Source organism: Carassius gibelio, chromosome B5 (genome assembly GCF_023724105.1).
Source record: "Carassius gibelio isolate Cgi1373 ecotype wild population from Czech Republic chromosome B5, carGib1.2-hapl.c, whole genome shotgun sequence".
In the NCBI taxonomy this organism is placed as follows: domain Eukaryota; kingdom Metazoa; phylum Chordata; class Actinopteri; order Cypriniformes; family Cyprinidae; genus Carassius; species Carassius gibelio.
Genome location: NC_068400.1, coordinates 14,816,467 through 14,844,399, shown reverse-complemented (window position 1 = coordinate 14,844,399; position 27,933 = coordinate 14,816,467). Strand labels below are relative to the sequence as shown.

General features: G+C 36.8%; 2 protein-coding genes across 3 annotated transcripts in view; both read right to left on the bottom strand.

Moving 5' to 3' along the window:
* Positions 1 to 8,555, bottom strand: part of ppil2 (peptidylprolyl isomerase (cyclophilin)-like 2) — a 29,217-nt gene extending 20,662 nt beyond the window's left edge. For both annotated transcript variants that reach the window (XM_052557086.1, XM_052557085.1), the window contains exons 1-9: positions 8,388 to 8,555; positions 8,080 to 8,129; positions 7,178 to 7,223; positions 6,616 to 6,678; positions 6,076 to 6,127; positions 3,191 to 3,242; positions 2,951 to 3,042; positions 2,573 to 2,662; positions 385 to 460 (exon numbers count right to left, since the gene is read on the bottom strand). In XM_052557086.1, coding sequence (XP_052413046.1) covers positions 385 to 460; positions 2,573 to 2,662; positions 2,951 to 3,042; positions 3,191 to 3,242; positions 6,076 to 6,127; positions 6,616 to 6,678; positions 7,178 to 7,223; positions 8,080 to 8,129; positions 8,388 to 8,419 — 553 coding nt within the window. In that variant the 5' untranslated portion in view covers positions 8,420 to 8,555. The remainder of the gene's footprint in view (positions 1 to 384; positions 461 to 2,572; positions 2,663 to 2,950; positions 3,043 to 3,190; positions 3,243 to 6,075; positions 6,128 to 6,615; positions 6,679 to 7,177; positions 7,224 to 8,079; positions 8,130 to 8,387) is intronic.
* An 884-nt stretch (positions 8,556 to 9,439) lies between these two features.
* On the bottom strand, positions 9,440 to 26,282 carry gal3st1a (galactose-3-O-sulfotransferase 1a). Its single transcript, XM_052555322.1, has 3 exons — positions 25,821 to 26,282; positions 12,762 to 12,922; positions 9,440 to 11,831 (listed from the first exon to the last, which is right to left on the bottom strand). The coding sequence occupies exons 2-3, from the start codon at positions 12,890 to 12,892 to the stop codon at positions 10,679 to 10,681; spliced, it is 1,284 nt and encodes a 427-aa protein (XP_052411282.1). The 5' UTR covers positions 12,893 to 12,922; positions 25,821 to 26,282; the 3' UTR covers positions 9,440 to 10,678.
* Between the last annotated feature and the right edge of the window lie 1,651 nt (positions 26,283 to 27,933).

Genomic DNA, 27,933 nt, shown 5'->3' with positions numbered 1-27,933 from the left:
ACTTTTTTAATTAATCATTATCAATTAAAACCATTTCAGCATTTTACTCATTTATGTTTTAGTAATTTTGTTATGTACTATTGTAATATTTTATTAGGGGTAGTTTTTTCATATTTTTATTTGGCTTACATTTATTTCAGTTTTAGTGTTATTATCAATTAGATCTCAAATAAACGGTTAAAACTTTCATTTAGGTTTTTAATTTAATAATTCTATTTTATTTCTTTCTAATAATTTTAGCTTACAATAAGACACAGCTGCACACAAAATGTACACATACTGTAATCACACTTTAAGTCAGAGTAGTATGCTCTTTCCAAAATAGCGAGACATTTGTTGAAATGAACTGAATTCTTTGTACTGCACTGAAAACACTGAACTCACCAGGGTCGAGGACTTTCATATTGTTTTTCACATGAAAGAAGTTGGAGACATTGAATTTATCCAGATTTGTGGGATCCTGTGATATAAAAGGACAAAATGAGATGTTATACGGCAACTCCAGATTTGCTGACAAACTATGTAGGGGTCATTATGTAAAAACAAATCAAATATGTACTCATCACAGGACTGCACAGTTGTTATAAAACAGCTCATATCATATTTTTCCCTTAATAGAAAGACAAGTAAACAACTCTCTAATGAATTTGTTTTGGCAGAGTTTTATCAGTTTAGTGGAAATGTTGCTGGCTGGACAGTTTGAGGGCTCGCCTGCTGCAACACACTCTCACACAAACAAAAGAGAGTTCAGGACCTTCTCATCTCTCTCTCTCCTCCACACTTTGAGTGACCCACCATAATATCCGTTCCAAATAGGTCAGACAGTGAAACTGTACCACAGCCCGTTTCAGTCCTGCTATTTCAGCTAAACTCCTACTCTACCAGCTCTATCTTTTCAAATATTCCCCCCCATCAATCCTTTTAAAACTCCCCCAGCTTTCCCACCCAACATGGCACCCAAAATAACCTCTGTGTCTGTCTGGAAACCCTGCCGCCCGTCACCTCCCTGACCTGCCCTTCCTCCCGCTCCAGGGATAGACACTCTGAGCCATATGGCCTAATCTCACCCGAAAATAACTCCAAGTCCATTTCTATTTCTCCAAACACCCCCATAACACCCATCAACTCTCTCCTTGACCCAAAATAAACCATGCAAGAACAGCACAGCTTTGCTTGCTTTCTCTGAATAAGGACACCGCAGTTTACACACACACACATACACACACACACAGAAAACACAGAGTCAAAGAGTCTTTCACACATGCCCACGCTTCCTTGTCTGAAGGAAGACATGCCATAGACTTGTGTCCTTACATAAGTGCTGTCATATTATACATTTCACAACAGATTCTGTATTCCCATATTACTGCATAAAAAATGCAGAGGAAATGCAAACATACCTCAACAATACCCTTCAAAAGTTTAGGGTCTGGAAGACATTTTCAAATGTTTTTGGAAAAAGTATTAAGCTCACCAAAGTGCATTTAAAAAAATACAGGAAAAAAAGAAACATGTAATATTAACAGTTTGTCAAATGCAATTCATTCCTGATGGTAAAACTGTATTTGCATTAGCCATCACTTTTCAGTGTCACATGATCCTCCAGAAATCATTAAGATAGGCTGATTTGAAGCTCTGTGGATGGCATGCTGTTGATTACCAAGGACAAAAACTTTTAGTTCCACAAACTTGTTTGCAGATATATACGTTTCAAAGCACAGTTGTGCAAGTTTTTATTATTTGTGTTAAAGTGTTTATATTAACGTCACCTTACCAAAAGGTTATTTCAGCTTTAAATCCCTACAAACATCCATTAGTGTTCAGATGCTAGAAGCTACAAGTGAATTTTTCTGTCTAGTTTTTTGGTATCTTTGTTACCAGGTCTACAGGCTTTATGGGGACATTACTCATAAAAGGGTTTCAAATATTAATTTAAAAACACAAATCATAAGTTAACTATGTGGCTCTTTTGAAACAGTGAGCATTTTAAGATTTATCCTGATTAAATGACTGTGGGATCAGTGTTGTAATAAACTAAAACAGACAGTATTAAAAATAATTTGCAGTGAATGAAATAAAACGTAATAAAATATTAAAATAATACACTTAAAAAAAAAATTATTTTAAAATAGGTTTAAAATACTATATAAATATAAAAAATGTAAAACAACTGACTAAAGCTATTGAAAATAAATCTAGATTAAAATACAAATAAATACTATGAAAGCTAAAAATATATTTATTATTGTGGCATGCAAATGACTCTGGCTGTCTGTCAATCATCAGAATCATCCTGACTGTCTGTTTCTCTCGACAGCTGTAATCGCTGTGAACAGACTGTACATTAAACCTGCCATTTCATAACACTCTAATCACACAGAAAGCACAGGTTTTGACATACAAACCATATACAAACGTCAAACTAACTGGCCAACTGTTATCTGAAACCTGTTGCTTGATTCGAACCTCTTGTGTACAGAAAGCCTGTAGGAAATCACAGCTATGCTGACATAACGGCACCTCACTTGATCATACTCAGCAGTCATGAACACACACTTCCTAGGCCTGTCACCTGTAGTGTGATGAGGTCCTGACGAGTGAATGGTTCGTCTGTCAGCAGGTCTTTATAACTCTTTGTCTTGATGTTGAGCTGTTCCACTGCCTAAACAAAACACACATCCACAGAATATTGACTATTCAGGTTTACATTTATACTGTTTAAAAAAGGTTAACACATCAATAATAAATTATTGACGTCAGCGTGATATTAAAGGGGGGATGAACAACTGGATTTTTCTTGATCTTTAGTGTAAAGTAGACCTACATTTTTAACCATGCATGGAAAACGAACAGGAAAAAAAGTGTAATCCTGGATGTGATGTCAACTGCATTAATGACTTAAATTTCATTATATGGATCCAGAAGACTTGCAATATAGATATATATTTACCTCATAGGAGAACACATTTCCTGTGACTTTGTTGGCAACAATGTGGGAGTTGTTTGTGAACACTGTGTAGAGCACAGGACAGTGGTACTTCCCTAAAGTACAGGAGAGGAAGACAGAATACACACTGTAGAGGACTTCAATCCATTATCTCGTCATTAGCACATATTGTTGTTGACGCAGGCCAGGTAAGAGGATCACAAGCACACACGCACACACACACGCACACACAAACATATTTACCTTCATTGTTTTTGCTGAAGTTAAGCTTGATGAGGGATTTAGCCTCAAGCTTCTACAGAAAGAGAGGGAAACAGGAAGTTAAGTAGACAGTGACTATATCTGTGAGACTTTGGCTTTCTGACACACCTTCATTTAAAAGATAATGTTAGTGTCTGATTTATTTACCATGAATTTGCGGATTCACACGGCACATGTTTGGGCAATGACAAAACAAGACACAATCTAGATAGCACTCATTTCAAAGACCATCATGCAACGCTGTGGCTAGTATGGGTTTAATCATATTAAGTAAATTCCTGTCTCTAATAACACTTGAGATGAGATGAGCAAAGAAAGATTTATATGTTTGCCAAAAGTGCTACTTGCTGAGCTGACCGGCTTACTTTTTAACAAATAGTAAAACTGTATATATCATCTTTATAATAAAACTGTAATAAAAAGAAAGAGCTGCACATTATTATTGAGGGCACTTAGTGTGATCAGCAAATGAATGGCTGTGATTTAATTAAATAAATATCAGTAATGTAACTTAGCACAAAATACAAATTCTAATAATTCACTTCAAATAATAACAATACATTTGTTAGATGAAAACTTATAACCACTATTAATAAAAATTATTATTCAAAATGACTGGTTTCCTTATATACTGTGAATGTAATCTGACACTACCACAACTAAAAAAGCTACAAAATTTCAGCCACAAAGTCTAAATTAAACGCTTACAAAAAATAACAACATTGTGAATGTACTTGCATGTCACATGACCATTAACTGACATCAGAGAACTGTAAATACGCAAATGTGTCATTAAATTACTGAAATATTAATTAACCATTTCAATGTGTACTTCAAGAAAATATTTTCTACTGGGCTGACAAAGAAGTTTGGGAATGCCTGTGTTACAAAAGTGATCATGCCTTGCCTAACAAACACAAACTGACACTTCAAAAATGCTATAAATAAGAGTAACACATCATATCTTTTAACGCAAAATTGTAAAGCAGAACAGATGAAACCATGATGTCTGCACATGAGAACAAGTCATGGCATGTCGAAAGGATCTCTTAAAAGTCCCTCCAAAACACACACACACACACACACACACTCAATAGCCCTAGTCAACTCCAGCACTTACTTTCCTCTTCTCTAGTGAGACAAATCAATCATGAATACTTCAGATAACAAAGTCACACTGTGTGTACTAACACACACACACACACACACACAAACTCAGTGGCATGTCCAGACATGCTCTCACTCAGATGCACAGCTATGAAGATGTAAAGATGCATTACAGATGACAGCCATGTGCTTTGATGGACACAAAATCTGAATTTTGAAGAGAGTAAACACAGGATGGCCTACATCCCGCTCTCTGTAAACATTCACACAACTTCTGCTGATCAGATGCCAGCGCTAACCGATTATATATGCAGCGTGCACACAGAGATCCTATAACTCCTATTCCATAAATTAAGAGTGCAGTGACGTGCGTCCTGTGAACTGATGATTATGCAGCAATTTACACCCACATCCACTCCTGGCACACTGAACGCTGTTAGCCACCGTCAGCCGGCCTGTGAAATATCTTCATTATTGTCTCAATAATGATTTCTAGATGAGTACTGTAATAAGAGTATTTTCCCTCTAACCAACGCATTAAGCTTGACTTCTCTCCAAAACATAAAATGAAACTCTCACAGCACAAAATACCTACAGTTTGGCAGCATGTAATGAAATTCAGATTATAAAAGGCTTTCATTATCTTAACATTATATTGGCACTTTCATCAGATTTAATTTCGTCTTTTATTTTTATTGTTTTTTATTATTATTATTATTATTATTTTGTTTACTAATTACTGTTACTTTTATTTCTTATGCATCTGTTATGATTATTTTAAAATGCTTTTGGGTACAATAGAGCATTTCCCCTCACATTAAGCTTGACTATAAAGCCAAATTAAACTCTCAAAGCAGAAAATATCTACAGTTTAGCAAATATGTAATGAAATTATGATTATGAAAGGCTTTGGGTTATCTTTTTTAAGTTTATTGGGCTTAGATTTGTTTTAGAGGCTGCTAGGGTGTGCTGGGTGCTAGATGGTGATGCCATTTTAGCATTAAATAGATGATACTGTAGCATTTAAAATGTAATAATATTTTTTATATTAATTTTTAGGTTGCTTTTATTTTAGAATGTATATTATATATGATTTTCATAATTTAAATTAACATGCTTGTTATTTTTATAAGCATTTTTGTGTTTATATTTATTTTTTATTATGTTTTATTTCAATTATTGAAAAAAAATAATATTAATATTTTTATTTAACTGGTTAGTGGCCCAAGGTAAAAAAACAAAAACACACGAGAGGCTCAGGAACCTAATTCAATGCAAGTCTATGGGATTTTTTGCCCCAGTTTATTATCTGAAAGGTAAAAATCATAAGCCTAATTTGCATAAAGAAGCTCTCCCATAAGTCTACTCAACATGTCACATGATTTAAGGTCCATATCACAAACAAGACACAAGTTTATTACTTTAGTTAAGAGGTTAACTAACCCTAAATACAAGTTGGAAAACATCCCTAAATATGATTAGTTTTCTAAAACCCGCAGTGACCATTTAAATCATGTGTATAACAAGAGATTCTGCTTTATAGCTTTGGATACTCTAGTAGGATGCACAGGCAAGCAGCTGGAGTTGATGATATTGCATTTTACTCATTCAAGCACTTAGGCTTCCCCTCGAATGGAGTCTGACGCTCTCTAGTGGTTGAATTCATGCAGGATTTCGATCATAAAAAGCTTTCACCTTTTTAAAGTGTATTAGTCAGTGTCAAATAAATAAAACATTATAAATAGGAATAACTAGAATACCTCTCCAGTTATGGGGTTGGTACCAAACTTCTTAATCCAAGGCACTATGCTCCTAGAGAGAAAACAAACATTTATCTTTTTTTTTTCTTGAATCAACACAGTAAAAAATGTACTATTGTAAAATATCACAATTTAAAATAACTTTTCTAGTTTAATATATCTTAAAATGTAATTTATTTTCAGCATCATTACTCCAGTCTTAAGTGTCACATGATCCTTCAGAAATCATGCTAATGTTGAATGTAGAAATCAGTTGGACTGTTTAATATTTTTGTGGAAACAGAATATTATTTTTCAGGATTTTTTGTTTTGATTTTTGATAATAGAATGTCAAGAAAAAAAGAAAAGAAAACATTCTCTCTCTCTCTCTATATATATATATGTATATGTAAATGATTTTACTGTCACTTTTGAACAATTTAATGCATCCTTGCTGAATAAAAGTATTAATTTCACCCCCCTAAACTTTTCGAGGGTAGTGCATTTAATAATAAATACAAGCTACTATAAACAAGTGTATTATTTTGTATATATACTCACATTAGATCAAAAACCACCCCATCCACCGTGCACATGGGATACTCAAAGGGCTGAAGAGACAAACTATGCAAGAGATAAGAGATGAACATTAAAAACCATACATCTAGTATAAAACTAAAGCTTCTGTGTTATTTCTGAGCCACCAAACAGATCTGGCTACAAATATACTGACTGTTTTCAGAACAGTCCACCCAACTTCCAATGAAAATACGAAAAGACAATACAGCCCTAAACTCACATGATTTTTTTGAGAACCATCAGGCCCCTCCAACAAACAGAGTTATGTTTTAAAATTAGAAACATTTCCGGAAAGTCAATCTAAAAATTTCTTACTATAATTGTCTCTGCAGATTAAACTAAAACAGGAGAAAAGTATTTTAAAATTTGGGGGGAAATCTTACACACAGTAGCTTTAACTCACATAAAACCAATGAAATTCAAGCATTGTTTGAAACACTGATCAACAGTTTTGAAAGCAGGATCTATTGTGCTAGACCTAAATTACTGAAAAGAAGGAACATAAAGGACTTTTTCATCAAACATGAAAGACATGAAAACTCACCTGCAGTGATCAAAGGGCAGACGTCTGAAATTGGATTGTGGGATTTCTATAAACATGATGACAAAAGGCTTATTTTACTCATCCCAGTGGGTTATGGAGGAAAAAGCACCAACAATATCAAACAAAAAGTGCACTAAATAAAACTATATGCAGGGCAATCAAACAAACAACAAACCCAGACACAGGAAAACCAACAGCACTGTATACACTACTGCGCAAAGGTTGTTTTTTTAAAAAGATTTTTTAAAATGCTGTTTTTATTTGTATAATTTGTGAACTATTATCAGGGTTGAAAAAATCTATGTTCTATTGTAATATATTGTAAAATACAATTTATTCCTGTGATACAAAGCTGAATTTGATTAGCATCATCAGCATTCATCGTGACAAGATCCTTCAGAAATCATTATAATATGCTGATTTCTAGAAATATTTCTTAGAAAGCTCAAAAGAGCATTTACTTGAAATAGAAATCTTTTTGTTACATTATAAATAGCTTTACTGTAATGTTGGATCAATTTCATGCGTCTCTGCTGAATAAAAGCGCAAGTAATAATAAATAAATAAAAAACTTCAAATTAATGGAATTTTGAATGTTAGTGTACATACCAAAGAACTGATTTATTATTCATTCAGGCCTGAAAAATCTAAATTTTAACATTTCCCTGATACTTACAATATTTAATGTGAATATTTTCCCCTCACATTACATGACACTTTACTTTCTGAAACATACATACTGCAGTAAGACATGCTGCATCTAAACTGTAAATGTAAAATAAAAGTGTTTGTTTGTACAATGTATCCCAGAATGTTTTGTGTTTACTGCTGTTTTCAACAGTTGTTTTCTTAATACAAATAAATCAGTAACGTTACATCTAGACTAGATTAAGAAACGTTACCTGATTTTTTCCCTCCATAAAACTGAGTGTATTCTGCACATGTGATGTACCTGAAACAGACAGATACAACAAATATTAACATAACTACACCGCTAGAAAGATGCAAGAATGACAGCTGAGCTTGTATAACGTTACAGTTTAATACAAACCCGTTATAACCCTCAGCTTACACACAACACGATATCACTCCAATAATGATGAAATCATCAAATATATGTTAACTGTATAAGGCTCTATAGTAAACGTAGTGTTGAGAGCGAAAATGTCATATTCTAACGTTAGTCGCGTTATGCTTTATTTCAACTCACATCTTATCTTTTTGATGCTGTCTTTTCCCCATTTTGTGGACAAGAGGATGTAGCAAATAAAAGAATAAAAGTTTATAAACGTCTCAACAACCAACCAACACAAATCCTCCGACTGTTTAAATCACACTTCCGGTCAGCGTTCAGTGCGACTATTAAATGTGTTCGGTGTGAAACAGAAGAACGTTTTTATTTTCCTTTTTCGAGGCGGAATATTTAGGTAACTAAAAATCTCAAAACATAATGAATGAAGCACATGTTAAGCCGAAAGAAGTTTTGGGGCTGCTTTAAAGCTATAACACACACACACACACACGCACACACACACACACACACACAAACACACGTTTGAAAAGTGGGGACATCCCATAGGCATAATGGTTTTTATACTGTAGAAACAGTATATTCTATCGTCCTAAACCAAACCCTACACCTAACCCTAACCCTCACAGGAAACTTTGTGCATTTTACTTTCTCAAAAAAAACAACAACAACTCATTCTGTATGGTTTTGAAAAATGGGGACATGGGTTATGTCCTCATAAGTCACCCTCTCCTTGTAATACCTGTTTCATACCCATGTCATTATACAGAGTTGTGTCCTGATATGTCACAAAAACATGCCCACAGACACACACACACACACACACACATTCCAAAACATAGAAAATAAAAATCAATCAAATGTCTTACCCTTAGGATGGTGCTTCTTCTAGGCTTAGTTGCAGTACATAACACACTGAAATGCATTTATGAAGTGGCCATCTTCTGTTGAACGTTTCTTTTTTAAGGCATGTACGGAGAAAGGTCAGTGTGCATTATCAAACAGCTCCACTGCAAGAAGGTTTTCTGCAAGAGTCTAACCTGGGTCAATCCTATTCATAATGCACTTCAGCTTTATTCTTGTGAGAAGAGAATGTATATATTAACATATACAAAAAGGCAATAGAAATCAGTTGTGTTTATTCATTTATCCATTCTGATCTCAGAATAGATCTGTGCTAACAGTGACAGTGAACCATGAACGAGCCAGGAGTGTGTTACACAAAGTTTTTATTTTGTCATCTTTCATGGATTTCATTGCTGCTCAGAGGCCTCTTCCACGTGAAGCCCAAGACATCATCACATTTCAGCTTAAAAGCACCTCTCCACTCAACATCCAAGCCAGAGTTATTTACTGTATCATTCATGTGATGATAACAGTAAAGCTCAAGTTCAGAATGAATCTAAACCAGTTCAAGAAATTATTATTGCTATTGCCATTGGCACCGACTATAAGAGCTTCAAAGAATGAGGTCATTTTGATGATTGATTCAAGCACCCACACACTACATACATGCAATACATAGCGGTGACATACAGTACATATCTGAACACAAAACTTACATGTTAAAGATGTGACTGTCACCACTTATTTGGGTAAGATTCATTTAAATATGAAAATGTTTTATTCAGTCATGTCTTTTAATGTTTTTAATTCTTTCTGACACAGAAAAACAGGTTTTTGGTCGGTTGTATACAAGTCTATGGAAACTTATTTCCACCACAGAATAAAAGAAAACACCAACTCTTTTTTGAAGAATTGCTAGAATTTGTATTATTTGTAGAATTTTTATCTTGCAATTCAGACCTTCTTTCACAATTCGGTCTTCTCCAGATTGCGAGTTTATATATTGCAATTCAGAATTTAAATCTCACAACTTTCTCTCTCTTTTTCTGCAGTTTTTTTCTTCCACAATTCAAACTTTATTTCTCAGAATTGCAAGTATATATCTCCCAAATTTAGACACTTTTTTTGATTGGTAAGGCATTGCAAGATATAAACTGTGAATTGTGATATGTTAACTTATTCTAACTCTGAAAAAAAGAAAAAAAATCTTATTGTATTTTATATCTCATAAATAAAGACAAACTTCTGAGAAGAAAAGTCAGATGTTTACGATAAAAATTCACCATTAACATTCATATTTTTTAAATTTTAGAAATAAGCCTGTTAAAACAACAAAGAGTTATATCGAGATATAGTTTTTATCAAAAAAAAAAAAAAAAAAGAAAAGAGAAAAAAAAGGTTAATTGCAAAAATTGCAATTCTAATGAGAAAAAGTGTAATTTGTGGAAGAAACAAATCAGATAAAAATGTCTTTACTGTGAGACATAAATTCAGAATTGTGAGAAAAAAAGCTGGAATTGTGAGCTAAAAGTCACAATGAGATTTTAATCTTTTATTATCTGGCGGAAACAAGCTCCCATAAAGTCAGTGCTGACCTTTCACCTAAGCAAAGCATTTCTTCTGAGCTACCAGTGAAGGATCTCTCTTATGCGACCCCACAGTCTTGTTATCCACAGGTTGACACCCATATCAGTGAGATACTGCAGCTCTGGCGTGAGCATCTTCCTGCAGAGCTTTCCATGCGCTTTGTCCACATTCTTTTTCAGATTGTATCCCATAATCGACTTCTCACCTATGGGTTGCCACGGCTGCATGGATGTCTCCAAGATGCTTCCTGCATCGACAGCGTGGCCTCCTTCAATGCAAATAGAAGCCATCTCTGCGTTTCTGCGCCGCAGCTCTGCAACATCTCTCGCCATGCGCTCTCTGCCGTAAGTGTCTACTTTATTCCAGAATGTGGTGTTGAAATACTGGTAAAGCTTCCAGTCGATGGCGTTCCACTCCAGTGCTTTGGCCCTGAGCTCTGGGGTCAGTTTAGACACAGTTGAACCTTTCCGGGCATTGAGTTTGAAGAAAAGCAAGTCCTCCATGTCCCAGCAGAGTGCATCCTTGAGCAGGATGAGTGACTCTTCGAAATACTCCACCAGCATTACCAAATGGAAGCGCTTGGCGATTGCGTGAATGGCCACGTCCACTTTTGGGTCATCTGGATTTAAGTTATTATCCTGTCCAAAGTCAAAGAAAAGCAAGTTTTTAAGATAGAACGAATTGAATCCCTCTGGGTCGTAATAGAGCTTCGGATCCTTCAGGAACTCTCTCAGCTTATCATCTCCAGAAAGCTTCCAAGTGAGAGGTACAACGCGTCCAAAATAGTGGAACGAGGACTCCGCGAGATCAGCCGGGTCCCGGAGGATTGTGATGTACGAGGTGTCGGCTGGAAGCACTTTGGCCACCTCAGCAGCATTGAAACGCATGTGATTACAGATGATGTTGAAACACATTCCGGGCCTGTAGTCCTTCACTTGTGAGCGATGGAAAGGGGAAGGGTAGAAGAAGTCATTGCGGCTGTTGGGGAAGGCAAATTTGAGGTGGTGTTTTTCGCCGAAGCGAAAGAGAATGTTGAGGAAAGTGCTACTAGCTGTTTTATGGGTTTTCATGAACATGATGTCCACTTGAGGAGTGCAGGTTCGCTGCCCAGAGGCATGATGGGAGCTGTTAGAGATCGTTGAGGAGTGGACGGCAGAAGGGCGATGAGCACATGAGTAAGGTACTGGGACCCTGAAAACAAAAAAATTACAAAAATATTGTAATGAGAATGTATTTTAGATGCACTGATATATCATTTATAGAATGAGTTCTTCACTACTATGATCTTTAAACAGATAAACACAAACACACAAAAAAAAATGTTTTTGTGAGAAAATCTTTATCCACATTTTACTCTAACATAAAACTAAAAAAATAATATGCTTTGTGGCACAATTTAAATGAAAACTAAGCAGGTGTATAGATGGATTTTTTAATTAATTATTATTATTATTTTTTTAATGAATTATACAGATCAAAAGTGAGAATTAAAAAAAATGTATAATGTTATGAAAGTCATCAAAAATGGTAATATTCCATAAAAAATATTAAAAAGCACAACTGTTTTAAACATTGCTTATAACAAGAAATATGACACTAAAGACTGAAGTAATAATCGTGATAATTCACAAAAAAAATTGTATCAAATTAAATAATTATACTTAAAGATTGTAATTAAAATATACATTTGTTATGTATATATATAATATATTATAAATAATAATAATAATAATATATATATATATATATATATATATATATATATATACATATAGACATATAGATATAGATAGATAGATATATTACTTTTCATAATATTACTAAATAAATGCAGCCGTCAAGATAGAATGACAGAAGAATTAAGGAGAAATTATCTTAATAACTGTCGTGAAAATAACATCACAATGCAGACCTGGTTTATTTTCTTTATGAATATATGAATAATTTTTGTTTTATTTTGATTGCAGGATGAAATATTTCCTGGCTATGTCATCATGAAATTCACACCAAAATACTGCTCTAATCCACTGAAACATTTACTAGGTTGCAGAAATAAATGGAATAAACTGCTTTCAGTTGTAGTGTACATTATTCTTGTTCAAAATACATTAAGGAACTCACTCTTGCAGGCCAAACTGGACCTCTGGGGCCGACAGGCAGTACAAAAGAATCATGCAGGTGGTCAGGAGCGCACCCAGGATCAGTCCCTTACCGATGGACCTCCACTGCCTGACTGACTTTCCAACCATCATAGCTGCCTGGTTGGACCCTGAAAGAAAACCCTGTAACAACGAGAAAGACACTTTAATAATCATTTAGTGCTACTAAATGCAACTTCATTATCTCTTAAGGCCCTTTTTCATAAATACAGTAAAATGTGCTGTGCTATGCGGTGTGCCTACATATGCAGAGTCCTCTGCTGCTAACATTTGATTATGGAAGCATTTCTAGTGTGTTAAGAGATATTCATCACCATTTCCTCAAGTGCCCAATTATTTAGGTACACTGCTGCTCTCACTCAACTGCTTTTCTCCCCTGAGTTCAGCCACGCGGTCTACATCTGCTAAACATCTTATGTATGTGGGGATTTGCAGTGGCATTGCAGGTAATTCAGCTATGGGGAATTCTATAATATTTTCATTTTAAGTGATGTAGCAGGTCACTATTTATTTAAAGGTATTCTCTATTTCCAATCAACAATTTATTTCCACTGAAATAGGAAACAATAATACTCCTCTCTAAAGAAATTTAAAGTAAACATAAGTATCCCTTTGAAAACTTGAGAAACCCCTTTTGAGTGCACATTTTTGGATTAAAAGCCCTTAGGGAAATAAAGTATGAGAAGCAGACACATTTTTACCCCTCAGTGGATGCATAGTTCATTTTTCGCTTGAAAGTCATGGACTTCTAAGATTTGATAGTGACTATAAGATGTTTGTAACAAAACGGAAGTCAAATGAATTTCAAGGCTTTGACCATACTAATAATGTATTGTTTTTCAAGACTAAATAATGATGTACAGTATTACTTGCATGTGTATTAAATATGATAAAAGGTTCACTGGTCTCCACCACTTGTCAACAGGTTAATATTTTGTTTATATTTAAAAATATTTAATGTAATCTCTTAATTAATCTAATGTCATATAACTGCATATTTAACATAACAAATATAACAGGCCTAAATGTAGCTGCACAAACCAATGGTGCTTCAGCCAGCCAACCGCTATATAAGTCAGCCCGTGGCGCCATTCATCAGATCATTCAAGGGACTTAGCTGAGGGCATGAGAAACAACTACCCACATGAGAGGTTAGACCAGCGGTAGGCAAGTTCGGTCCTGGAGAGCCGCAGTCCTGCACAGTTCAGCTCCAACCCTAAAAAAACTCTCACCTCCCTATAGACTTATTAATCCTGAAGACATTGATGAGCTTGTTCAGGTGTGTTTGATTGAAGCTGAACTCTGCAGGACTGTGGCTCTCTAGGACTGAACATTTCTACCCCTGGGTTAGACAGATAGAATCCACACCTGCAGGGGCAGGGATGTCTAAGTTATAGAATCTGGCAAAGGTAGATGGCGACAATCAGCCGGTGGGCCGTGCCGAGGAGGTCTTTTCGCGCCCTTTAGAAATGTAACGACTAAGTTGTTGCTGCCTATTGAATGGCCAACCTCGAGAGAATGATTTGCCGCGATTTGCCAGAACATATACTTTGAGTGTGGATGGGGCACACCCCTTATCCAACAGCTCTTACAGAAAAGTCAGCATGCAGGACACGGCACATGAAAACAGGTCCACTTGCCACGCAGAGCACCAATTGAGGAATACTGTCCATTTCTGGCCATAGAGCCATCTCGTAGATGGTGCCCTTGCCTCAAGAATGGTGTTGCTTACTCTTGCTGGGAGCCTATCAGAGGCCCATCGAGGTACCAGACATGAAGTCTCCACAGCTCTGGGCGGGGATGCCAAATCATACCTTTCGCTTGCTAGAGAAGGTCCCTCCACAATGGGATGGACAATTGGGCTATCGTTACGAGCTGCATCAGCTCTGGAAAACAAGCCTGGTTCTTCCATGCGGAGCTACTAAGACGAGGGAGCATTTGGCTTCCCTGACTCGCCTGATGATCTGGATTTGGACGTGTATGTTCCGATCATAACTTCCTTCTGAAGGCAACCCACATCCCCACTCCTGTCTGAAACAGTTGAGTGGTCCTCCAGGGGTCACAGCTTCTATACGGTATAGCGGTGGTCCACCCTGACCGGAAATTTCTCCAACCGCCAAGCGTGGGTCAGGACTCTGGCTTTTAGCCAAAATTGAAGGGGCCGCATGTGGTTTTGTTCCCGTTCTGATCTGGCTAGAATAAGCCAATTGTCGAGGTTGTCAATACGGGGATTCCCATCTGACAGAGAGGGGACAAAGCAGCATCTGTGCACTTCGTAAAAGTGTGTGGGGCCAGGGACAGTTCAAACAGAAGGACTGGGTACTGATAGGCCACTCCTTCAAACACTGAAAAATGGTCTGTGCATCTTTGTGGATTTGAAAGCATCTTTCAAATCCAGGGTCAAAACCAATCCTCTGGGCACATATGAATGAGAATCTTTTTGACCATCATCATCTTGAATGACTGCCGCATAACAAAGCTGTTCAGATATCTGAGATCTAGAATGGGTCTGAGCCAACCGTCTCTCTTTGGGACAAGGAAGTAGCATATGAAAAAGGCTGACTCGCTGTTTGCTGGGGGCACTATTTCCACAGCGCCTTTTGCAAGCAGCGCTTGCACCTCTAGGACAGAAGTTTGAACAATGCCTCTAAAGGGCTGTCTTTGAGCAAACTGTAGCGAGTAGCCTCGTCAAAGTGTTTACGAAACACATCTCAAGATTCCCGGAATGGATACCCAGGCCGTGTATTGGGAGGCGAGAGGTTTTATTTTCTCGAACGAGAGCTCGCCTTGAAAAAGTGGGGAGTCCACATTCGTATAAATGATTGAGAGAGGATGAGTAATTTTGCTCTTTAAAGTATGTGGGTCCACTATCACAGTGGTAAAATATTCGGGTATGCGCTGCACCTGCAGGATGTGACCTGCTGAAAACTAAACTCCATCTCTCAGAGGTGTTTGAAGAGGTAAGGAATGAAGGCGAGCTGTTTTTGGGGGTATTCCGGCCGAGATGAGAACGAGGCCCCTCCTTTTCCTCTCTAGTACCTCAGGATGGCTTCTGCAACTCAGGGTCCAGCACAACTCTTGGGTGGGGACCTTCACACTTTGGGAAAGGGAAGAGTATTGCAGGCTCCGTTTTCCGCTGAAGCTGATGCTGCGGCCCGCAGCTGTGGTGCCAGTGCGTTTAGGGAGGAAGTGGGGAGGAAGGCCATTTTCTCGGCATCCCTGATCTCTGTTAGCATTAGCCAGAGGTGGCACTCCAGCAACACCAGGCTGGCCATGGTCTTGCCGATGGTTTGTGCTGTGGCCTTTGTAGCGCGCATCTGTGCACAGCTCCTTAAAGCCCTCTTGGTGCTCTTGGCCAGACTTGTCAATGCTACGGAGAAGTTTGGCTTGAAACACTTGAAGGATTGCCATTGTGTGCAGCACCAAGCCGGCCTGTCCAGCTGCTGCATAAGCCCTTTTGGTGATGGACGAGGTGATCCTGCAGGGCTCAGATGGATGCATTGCATGGCCCTTTAAACTGAGGGCAGATGGTGGGCATAGATGTGCGGAGATTGCTTTCTCCGGGGGGGTTTGGTGTACCCTTTTTCCTCAGCGCCGTCAATGGTGGTGAGAGCCGCTGCAGTAGAGGGGTTTACCACGGTGGTGAGCAGAGCTGGAGCTTCTTTCACAGCTTTTTCTTGTAGAAGAGTCAACAAAGAGATGATTTTTGTCGCTGAAGGAGAGTAATCTGATGAATAGCGCTATGGGCAGAATTATATAATGGTCAGGCCCATCCCTTCTGTTGGGCTGAAGCACCATTGCAGCTACACAAACAGACTGGAAAAAGGGAGTTTTCCCATACATAACAAGAGTGAACGTTCAAAAGGGAAGCAATGTTATCCTAGTCCAAAGGATAACATTGTACTCCAAGTACTCCAAGTCCATAGTCTTTTCACTACAATTGATAACTGAAGCGTTAGATGGTGCGAGTTGCCTTTGGTCAAAACGACAGCATGCGTTTCTGCCAAATGATTCAAAAGACAGCCTATAGAGTCAATGAGAGCATAGGGCATCCCAATCATCAATTTTAGTGTTAAGAAGGGTGCTTGAAAGCGCCCCCTTTGCGGGCCGTTATGTGCCCTCGATACAAACTTATGCCGAGCCGGCACTGGGGCGAGCTTCGCAGCAGACTTTCACCCGACAGTCAAAGCGGCATTACATCATGAAAGTGGAGACGCAGCAGAAGACTGTGAGGGTTTAGGGTGCCATTTTGGACCATAGACAGTAAAAGAAATGGACACAGCGACCCCATTGGATTCAACGAAGACAAGTGAAGTCAATTAGAAGTACGCACTTCCTGGGGGTCGGGCGTACTGTGCAGACTCAAACTGAGCTTGATGACGTAGATGTCAGGTGAGCAACCTGTATATCTTCTAATCGCTGTGCAAAGAGAAATCTGAATCCCCCATCGAATCTTCCAGGCAAGCGGAACAGGAGCAAATTTTGGTAAGTATTCTGATTAATTATCTCTCTTGACTTAATGCCTCCACGTCCCCCGATAGCCTCATAGACAGTAAAAGATTGTCTGCGAGCTTCTCCTCCTGTCCATATGGTAATTTCTCTACTGTACGACAGAGAGTCGCTGGTTATGACACAATCGTTAGCCTATTTTTTACAAAAACTGCTTCTACGGGACCATAACGTAAGATACAAGGTAATGGAGGCTTCTATACATTTTTGTGTTTCTTTAGAAATAATTAATGGACAAATGGAGTCTTTAAACGTCTCAGATGTAAAGTTATTCGCTGTCAAAGTGACGCCAAAATGAATGGGGGTCAATGGAATGCTAACAGCAGGTGGGGGTCTGCTAGCCAATGGCCTAATCCATACACATTCCAGGTAATATAATCAAACTACTTTTTGAATACTTTAAGATTACTTTTGACCTAACTCATTGATTGCATTAATTTAAAAAGGATAATCTTGTATGGCCTACCATATTTATATAAAAAACACAAAGAATAAGAAAATATATTCCATTCGTTAACAAAATGAAGTACGCTACATTAAACATCACATGATGTCAAATATTCCCTAACTAGTGTTCGTGAAGGAACTGCAGTAAGTTAATTTAATGTAAAGCTAATAGGCCTAATGTATTACATCATAAATAAGTTTAATTAAAACAAAAGCCTCTCGGTTTTCTGTGTAACATAGCCACCTGACTGGTGACAGTTTTTTGTGTGGAAGACTTGAATATTTAAACAATGGAAAAGAAGAATCTGGGAGAATCAAATTATGAATAATTTATTGCTACTGTGTGAATAATATGTAAGCATGCAATCAGTAAAAAGTAACTGTAATCTAATAATGAGTATTTTAAAATAGGTATTATAAAATGTACTTAATTTATAGAGTCTGAGTACATAATCCAGTTACTACCCAGCTCTGTTGACATGTCATATAAACTACCCAACAAAACATAACATATTCAAAATACATTTTTTTTTATTTCCAAATAAAAATATATTGAATTATAAATTCTAATGCTGAGATGAATGCATTGCAGTTGTTGTCCAGCAAATGAATTATGCATTCAGAAGAAAAGCGACACTGTCCGCATCTCTTCATGCCTCATAGACCAGGATCAGATGTCTGCAGTGCAGGGCCACAGGTGGATAACCTAATACTACCAAGAGAGCATGTTAAAAGCATTGACTACAATGACTACGACTACAGCGGCACCAAAAGATAGACGGAGAGACTGAAGGAACAACGCTGTTTATCTCCAAATCTAGAAAGGCCAGAAGAAGTCTGAAGGAACCCATTGTTCTTATTTGCAGCGATCTCTAACCCTTCATTTTTCAAAGTCATCCTTTGTTGACAGCAAAATCACTAACAACATCATCATTGTTATGCTGATGGTCACGAATAGAGGATTTTACAGAACCACAAAGAAATACTACAGCAGCTGCAGCTCTAAAACTAAAAAGAAATGCATCTTTGCATCCATCAAGCAAGTATTGTTTTCGTGGAGATTTGTGGTCTATCAGTCCATCGTATTAAAGTCTTTGGAGATGCTGATTGTTGTGTTTACGCATGGATGTATTTAAACTGGGCAATGATTGTCTTTCCTCCATGCAATCTGGTTCATTTCTGTGATTTAATAAAGAATGTCTGAAGTGCTACTGGCAAATTCATATCAGACAAGAAGGCACTGTAATTTGATGATGACATACAAATACAATAAAGGTTTCTTTTGTTTTGCCTGAGAAAGCAGTCCAAATGGATAGTGTTTCATCAGCACTGTGAGGCCTCCAAAAGTGTTTTGGAAATAAAACAAATGACATTCCATCAGCAAAATATCTTAAATTCATAATAATCATAGTAATAAAAAATAAAATGAGTTTATCTTTTATTTCCCAGCAAAATCTCCAAACATCCATAAATATTACAACTGTATAAATAATAAAGGGGTCATTGGATGCCAAAAGGGTCCATTCTTTTTGGGTCTTAATAAAAAGTCTGTAACATAGTTTGGTTAAAATTTCTCAAAGGTAGTGTAAAAAATACCTTTTTTACCCTGTCAAAAACACCTCTTTTCAGAGCAAGCCATTCTGTAGCATGTCCCTTTAAATGTTAATGAGCTCTGCTGAACCCGCCCCTCTCTTCCAGCCGCTCTCTGAGGGACGGTTTACTTTTTGCATTTATTGTGAAACTTGCTAATTAGCACATTGTTAGGAAATGCTATTTTTAAATTAATATTAAAAAACCTTACACTCACTTCTTCTGTAGATGAAGCTGGACCTCGAATGATTCACGTGAACATGGACACATTTAGGTAGATTGGGGGCGCATTGCTTTCAAAAACAAATGTAATCCACTATATCTTCAGTGGCTCAGATGTTGGGAGTAAATGGCGACTGCTATGTTCGTTATAACATCCAACAGAACACCTCAGTCGCTTCTTGTCATTCTTGTCTTCATTCTTGCATGTAGCATCCTATGACCCCTTTAAAACCCTTTAATATGATGCGATTTCAAGCTTTCCTTTCTCTCTGGAGTGTTACAATCTGTTCGTGAATAGATAAGATCCCTAAAGTTGCGAAGAATAAAGTCTCAAACCCAAAAGAGATATTCTTTATAAAAGTTAAGACTCGTCCACCACCTCTTGAAACGCCTCGATCAAACATGCCCCCATGTCTATGTCACTGAGTGAGAAGATTTGCATAACACCACCCAAATGATCACGCAAAGAAAGAAGGTGTTACTTTTATTCTCGCTGTAGTATTGTTGCTGCCGCCACTGCAATGTCGTTGAGTTGCTGTGTGTTTCTTTGTGAAAGAGAAGCTACTTTGTTTAGTCTTCCAAAAGAGATCACAACTAGAAATCAGTGGTTGAGTTGTATTAACAACCCTGTTCCACACTGTAAAAAAAAATCCCGTAAAAAAACGGTAAAATTCCGGCAGCTGGGGTGCCGGAAAATTACCGTTAAATAACGTGCACATTAAGTAACAGTAATTTTCCGTAATTCAAAAATACAGTTTTTTGCTGTAATTTTACATATTTTCTGTATTTTCTTCAGCTTTTAATGTTTGATAAGATGTTTTACATAAATATTGTGGAAAGTTAATAAGAAAAAAACCATTAAATTATCATAAAGTTTGAACACTGCTTTAATTCAAATAATCAGCCGTAAGTGCAAAAATGTGTTTTAATAATTTATTGACCAATCTGCAAGAATATACAAATAGTTTGTTCAGGACTGCAATTTACTAATATTCTTTGTACAAAACTGCAACAATATACCAGTATAGAGATTATAGCTAAACTGCAACAATATTCCAATAAAAAAATAAGCCCAAAAGTTTAAATTAGATCACAACTGCAACCACATACAATTCAGTTTTTTTTCATAACTGCAACAGTATATAATATATATATATATATATATATATATTTAATAACTGCAACAACACACAAAAGAATTGTTCAAAACTGCAACAATATAGCAAATTGGTAAACAAATAAAAAATAAGAATTAATTTGTCCTTAAAACTGAACCACCTGTGAACAGATTAATTCATCTTGACAACAGATGATGCATTAAAAAAAAAAAAAATCAACCATGAAAGCAAATAATCAGCAAGTATTTTAAGTCTTTGACACTGTCAAGAATTTCTGCTAGGCAATGTAGGAAGATCTGACACTCCAAGTTTTACTCCATCCTTTCAAAGTCCGCAATCTTGTTAATCAGTGAAAGAACCTTTGGACTGACTGCTGATTTCTTTCTCGATGTGGTCTTCTCCACTTTCGATCCCTTCTCGGGGTTCATCTTAAAAAGGAATCTGTTGAGTAAAAAAAACATATTTAGTAATAAAACATGGACTGTACCATATGCTGTGAATATATTTAAAATAAAAGCAGAACAATAAGAACTTGTAAAGGGCATGCTTGTGGTGGATGTTGTGAAGAAGTATGTGAGAGGTAGTTGTGTGTGAGGCAGACTAAGAAGGTTGTGACAATGTAAGAGAGTGTGTTGTGTGAGGATGAGAGTGTGAGGATGCATGTAGGGCTGCACAATTAACCACATGCAGTTGTCAGATGCATTTGCAGATGAATCGCATTAGATTATGAACAGGATACTGCATAGCTTGTCAGTGAACTACAGCTCTGTTTATTAAATGTTGCTTAATTTGAAAACAGGTGATGGATATTTACTACTAATCACAGGACCGACTTTAATGACGAGACACGCCTGAAAAACGCATGTGATTAATTATGCAGCCCTAGAAGGTTGTGTGGGGATGCGTGTGAGAGTATGTTAGTGTGTGTGAGAGTGTGTGTGACTGTCTATGTGAGAATGTTTGGATGTTTGTATAAGGAAGTGTGTGTGAGAGGATGCGTGTGTGAGAGTGTGTGAGTGTAAGGATGCATTTGTAAGAATATGTGAAAGTGTATAACTGTGTGTGAAGATGCGTGTGAGAGTGTGTGTGTGTGAGAGAGAGAATGTGTGTGAGGTTGCATGTGTAACTGTCTATGTTAGAGTGTGTGGATGTTTGTATTAGAATGTGTGTGAGAGTGTGTGTGAGGATGCGTGTGTGAGAGTGTGTGAGTGTAAGGATGCATTTGTTAGAGTATGTGAAACTGTGTAACTGTGTGTGTGATGATGCGTGTGAGAGTGTGTGTATGAGTGAGGAAACGTTTCTGAGAGTGTGTGTATCTGAGAGTATGTAAGTGTGAGGATGCATTTGAGAGAGTGAGTGTGTGTGTGTGTGTGTGTGTGTGTGAGGATGCATGTGTGCAAATGTGGACGTGAGTGTGCGAGTGTGAAGATGCATTTGTGAGTGTGTGTATGTGAGAGTGTGTCAGTTTGAGGATGTGTGTGTGACCGTGTGTATATGTGAGAGTGTGAGGATGCATATGTGACATTGAGTGTGTGTGTGAGAATGCATGTGAGAGAATGTGTATGTGAGTGTGAGGATGTGTGTGTGTGACTGCGTGTATGTGAGTGTCTGTGTGTGTGAGTAGGCATGTGTGACTGTGTGTGGGTGCGTGTGTGACTGTGTGTGAGAGTGTGTGTGTTAGAGTGAGTGTATGTAAGGATGCGTAATTCAGTGTGTGTTGAAAAAGTGTGAGTGTGTGTGAGAACACACGTGTGAGTGTGATATGTGTGAGAGTGAGTGTATGAGTGTGTGTTTTTACCTTTGCACAATCTCTTGCGTTTCTCCTTGGTTTCCTGGGTATGAAATGTTCAAGCAGTTGTATGAAGCAAACATCAGAGCGTTGCAGAAGATGGTGATGTGGTCGTTAACTATGACTGGGTGAACAGAAAACATAAAGTTCATAAACCATAAACACCACAACTATTACAAGTGTAATATGTGAACATCTTTGCATTTTGCAACTCACCCTTTCATGTTGACCATGGTTTTAGCACTCACTGAACTTATCTGTAAGGAGAAAAAAAGCATGTAAATGTGAAATTTTAAGGAAATCTACAAAAATACAAAGAAATATATTGATAAATGTTTTATATCTATGGTTCTGAACCTTATCTGCGCCACCTGTTCATCCCTATCAGTGAGTCTATCAATAATCCCTATAAGCTATAACAGTCTTTAATTATAGAAGGGTGATTAAAACAGAAGTTGTGAAACTTTTTTCCCTAGGCGTAGATTACAAGATTACAAGGTTATATGAATTCTCAGATGACACACTGCAGACATTGTTTTTTCATTCACAATTTTAACTGGTCAATGGTTTCACCAGCTTTTTGAAACACTTTTAATATTTTAAATATTTGCTTAACCGATAGACAGATATAAAGGGTAACCAACAGAAATAATTTATTAAAAAGTGATTAAATACTGACTGTAACGATATTTCAGACCCTCAATAAGACTATATCTGGAAGTAAAAGAGTAAAACATGCAGACAAATTAAAGTAGTTAAGTGAATTTCATTATACAAGCGTAATAACCAGTGCTTGAAGAGGGAGAAATGCAGACGAACATAACGTTTCAAATCGCGCGTCACTTTAAGCGCTGGTCCTAATGAGTCTGTTTCTAAATTCAGAATTTTCATCCAATCTCGCCTCGAAAAATATGATTTTTTTTTTTTTTTTTTGCTTTTAGACGACGCCTACTATTATGTATATCAAAACTGATTAAAAACACTGCATTATGCGTCGAAGTTCGGTAAAGTTGGCAACATCTACATATTCGAACTTAACATTAACTGAGCTAACTGTTAAATTTATGAGTTCTTAAACCACAAATGATAATAATATTTAATAACAGTATCGTAGACAACCAGCTAACGACTTTCCTTAAAGTAAGCCTGTTTTTCCCTCAGGGACAAAATAACATTAGAAGTTAACGTTACCCACACTTAACGACTAACGGCACTGGTCAGCGCCGAAGTTTGAAATACTGGTTTAACGATTCAAAAAGGTAAACATTCTAAATTTTAGAACTCATATATAGTAGAAATAGCATTTAGTAATGACCAAAATGAGAAAACATGAACTTTACCTGCTTATTTTCGCCTCAGATTGAAGATTGACCGTGAAACTGAAGGTCGAGTTATTCCTTCTGCGCGCGCAGCAGCTCCACTGCGTGCTTGGAGGAGAATGTGTCCTTGCGCTAGGGCGGGAATTCCTTCAGTTCGAATATTACATTTTTTATTTTTTTTAATTTTAATATCAGCATATTATTATATTATTATATCAAATTATGAAACGGTACTATGAGAATAAATCCGTAATAAAACACCAAACTGAGCAGAACTATTTTGACAAGCGGAAGAAGATGTGGTCAGTTGACAGTACTTTGGAAATACGATTCTTTCGAGAAGGATTTTTCAACAAACCTGTTCAAAAAAGGATTAACCTGCTCTTTTATGCAAACACGCAATGTAGGCTACATATACAACATATTATATCAATAGTAATAATAATAATAATAATAATAATGAACGTTAACTTTTGTACAGTTGTTATTTATATTTTTAATCTATTAAAAAATATGGCATTATATTATTAATGCCACACACACACGTACACACACACACACATACTGCACATACTACATATAAATATAGCGCATTATGTGAAATAAATCTTCAAAAATATTTTTGGGACGTTATGCACATTGACATGTTTTTCATGTGATTTTACATAAGATATGTAAATTTACAGTCTCTTTCTGTAATTTTACAATTTTAAACTGTATTTCAAAATTACGTGGAAAAAACTGTAAAATAAAACAGTAAAATTCCGTAAAATTACAGTTTTTTTTTACAGTGCAGAACAGTTCAACCCAAATATTCAGATGTGTGCAACACATTTCCTGGGAGAGTAGCCTACAGTGCCAGTGTTCTGACAAATAATCCTGACTCACAGTCTGTAAGTACGTTTTAATATGTAAAGGATTTGCCACTGATGATTCAAACGTGAGTTTTGAGCAGTGTAGAGTAGAGCTTGTTGTTTGTTGTTTTTCCGATCACAAATGCAGACTTGGTTTATGTTTAGTTGGCAAGATGCGATGCAACGCAATGCATAAAAATACAGTATTTGCCATTATAATCAGTAATTATGTCCCCACTGGATGCTACAAATGCCTAGTTTGTAATGGGTTTTATTGTTTTTGTCTGGTCGTGCTGGGAGATGGCATCACCATGTGGTAAGGGGCGTAACATTTCCGTCACATGCTTGAGGTATTCAGTCAATCACAACACACTTGATAGCTGGCCAATCAGAGCACACCTCACTTTTCAGAACGATGAGTTTTGTAAAAATCAATGCGTTTCAGAAGGCGGGGCATAGAGGAGCAACAATAATGTACGGTATTTGAAAAATAATGTTTAAAAAAAAAACTGTATAAACAAGTTTCATTACACCAAATACACAAAATAATGTTCTTTTTAGCAGCATCGTCATTTTTTTTATTATTATTATTTTTTTATAAAGACTTTTATATAACATACCTTGATTTAAATGTATTTGCCTTATAATGCATCATTAGAAATAAATATTTTATTTATTTCTTAAGATTCAGCCCTGTAAATAAAAGTGCTTTTGAAGCAAATTACCCCCCCCCCCCCCAAAAAAAAAATAAAATGTATTTACGTTTTTTCTAATAAAACATCTAAACATAAAACAAACTACATTTATTGAATGAACTATATAAATTAAGGCTTTAACAGAAATTAAATTAATTAAATGTAATTCAATGTATTTTTCTTACCACATTAGTCAATTATTACTCTTTAATAAATAACATTTTGTGAGGTTTGTGCTTAAGCACAGAAAACCTGAAACATTGAAATCATCAGAAATATGTTCTTAGAACAATTATCTATTTTTGAGTATCTTAGTTGTGAGGATGTTTAGACTACATCAAAAATATTGATAAATAGATATTAATTATTACTTTTCTATGTTCAAAGGTACTACAGACTCATAACAATGGCAATACAACTGCACTGAAAATATTTCCCCGATATATTGAAAATTAAATATAAACAATTTTATTCTTACCAAATCATGTAGATTCCTGTCACAGCTTGATTGCCAGAAAAAAACACAATGACTTTGTTAACAATGATGCATGGTCAAGGCTGGAAAGACATTGATTCCTTCATTTAAAGCTGTCCAGTCGTGCTATCCAAGGTTAACAGATCTGTATCCCTCTTATCTTCTGTGAAATATCCAGGCGATCATTCACCCTGTGCGCGCACACACACACACACACACACACACACACACACCTGACCTCCTCTCCTCCTCTGTCTGCACGCTGTAGAGCTGAGCTGGCTAAACTGCATACAGAAGAGGCTCGACTTGCGCTCTCTGTGACGCAAGACCAGCTGTCTAGGGACCTGCACTTGTCTCTCTTTGTGTCTGTTTGCATTTGTGAATGAGCGTATAGGAGAAGACAGAAGGCAGAAAGACGGAGGTGATGTTAGGATAAGAAAAGACAAGACAGAAAGACAGAAAAAGAACAGGAGAGGAAGAGACAAAACAGAACAGGGTTCAAATGAGCAAGAGGGAGGGACATGAACAAAAGAGAGGAGGTGGAAACAGAGAGCCATTGAGAACAGATTTGCTGGATTGAAGTGGAAAAGTTGCTAGAAAGCGTAAATGCATGAGAGGGGCCAATACAAACTCCCAGGTATTTTTTACATGATGGGTTAGTGACAGCTCAGGAAGAACTTTCTGGATCATATTGATGGTTTTCATGCTGTGATTTCTGGATGTTTGCTTTAGTGACCAATCGGAAGAATGGCTTCTTATCTCAGTGTTTGCTTAGGCTGCTGTATGAGTTTCCATACGGAGGTTTGTGGCAGGAGATCATAAATTAAACAATCATTTCACACATTATCAATTTCAGAAGTTCTGGTTGTCCAATACAGGAATACAGTGATGTCTTTTCTTTTTTTTTACATTTGGAAAGCATTTTTGGAAAAATTGACACTGAGACATGTCCTCCTCATGTTGTAAAAGTGAAGTTACACATTTTTTTTACTATTTATCTTTTAATTTTAGTTTAAAGTTTGTTATCTCCTCTGTTGATCATAGAAGAATGCAGATACCAACTTTCTTCCATTTTTTCTTTTTTATCAACAGAGGCAAGAAACTCATACAGCTTTGCAACAAATTGAGGGTAAATAAATGACAGAATTTTTGGGTAAACTATCCCTTCAAATGCATTCGGACACTGCAAGAGCTGATAATTCACTGATCAATACTCTTTTTATCTTTACATTCCCTTGAGTGACATCACCCAAACCATTCTCTTGATTTCACTCGCTTCTCAATGTCTCTTACTGTCCAGCACAAGATTATTCTGTTCATCCAGATCTCCTTTTGACTGGTCTCAAACACTCGGTTCATTGTCTGCAGCCACACACACGGACACACAGAAAGTCATGTCAGTGCCAGGCAGTGTAAGAGCGACATGTCTGGAATGCAGATGGGTAACATGGGTAACACTGCATGCTTGTGTGCGTGAACATGAATTAGTAATAAAAAGGGCCATGAGTTGCCTGGCCTAAAGCCCACAGGGGTTACACAGCAGCGAGGAGAACACCAACGTCATAACTTCCCACCACAAATACAAAGAAAGAGCAAACATACAAAGCTGCAACCAAGGGTATGAGGATTTACTGATAACAAACACCTCATACAATAAAAAACAAACATCTGATTGGTTCTCTGGGTGAACTATACAAACGAAGAGACCATGTCATGTGTTACATGTTTACAGAATAAAAGAGAGCAGATCACTTCAAATACAGATTTATGCAAAGCCTGCATATAATAGTTTTTTTTTTATATACCTCGTATGACCAAAATCTGTCACAAAGGACTGAAATGAACACTGGAAAACATTCAGAGCTAAATAATTCAGCTTGTCACCCTAAACCAGGAGAATCTGACTCCATTCATTAGGCCGGTTTGAAAATTCACAATGAGGAATTCAATGCATTCGGAAGCACTCATTTTCTTTGTAACCTTCATTCTCGGAGGATTTCAAAACCTGTACCACTCCGGTTACATTTCCCAATTTATGAGGACATCCATTAAAAACTTAGCTATAGGTTTTAAAATAGGGAACATTCACAGTGTTTTGCCAAATGTCCACTGAATT

What these genes read in the sequence shown, in the direction of transcription:
- gal3st1a (XM_052555322.1), bottom strand. Translation starts at nt 12,892, where the DNA reads ATGATGGTTGGAAAGTCAGTCAGGCAGTGGAGGTCCATCGGTAAGGGA. An exon ending in GTCCAGTTTGGCCTGCAAGA is followed by an intron (nt 11,832 to 12,761) that starts GTGAGTTCCTTA and finishes TTTTGTTTTCAG; the next exon opens with GGTCCCAGTACCTTACTCAT.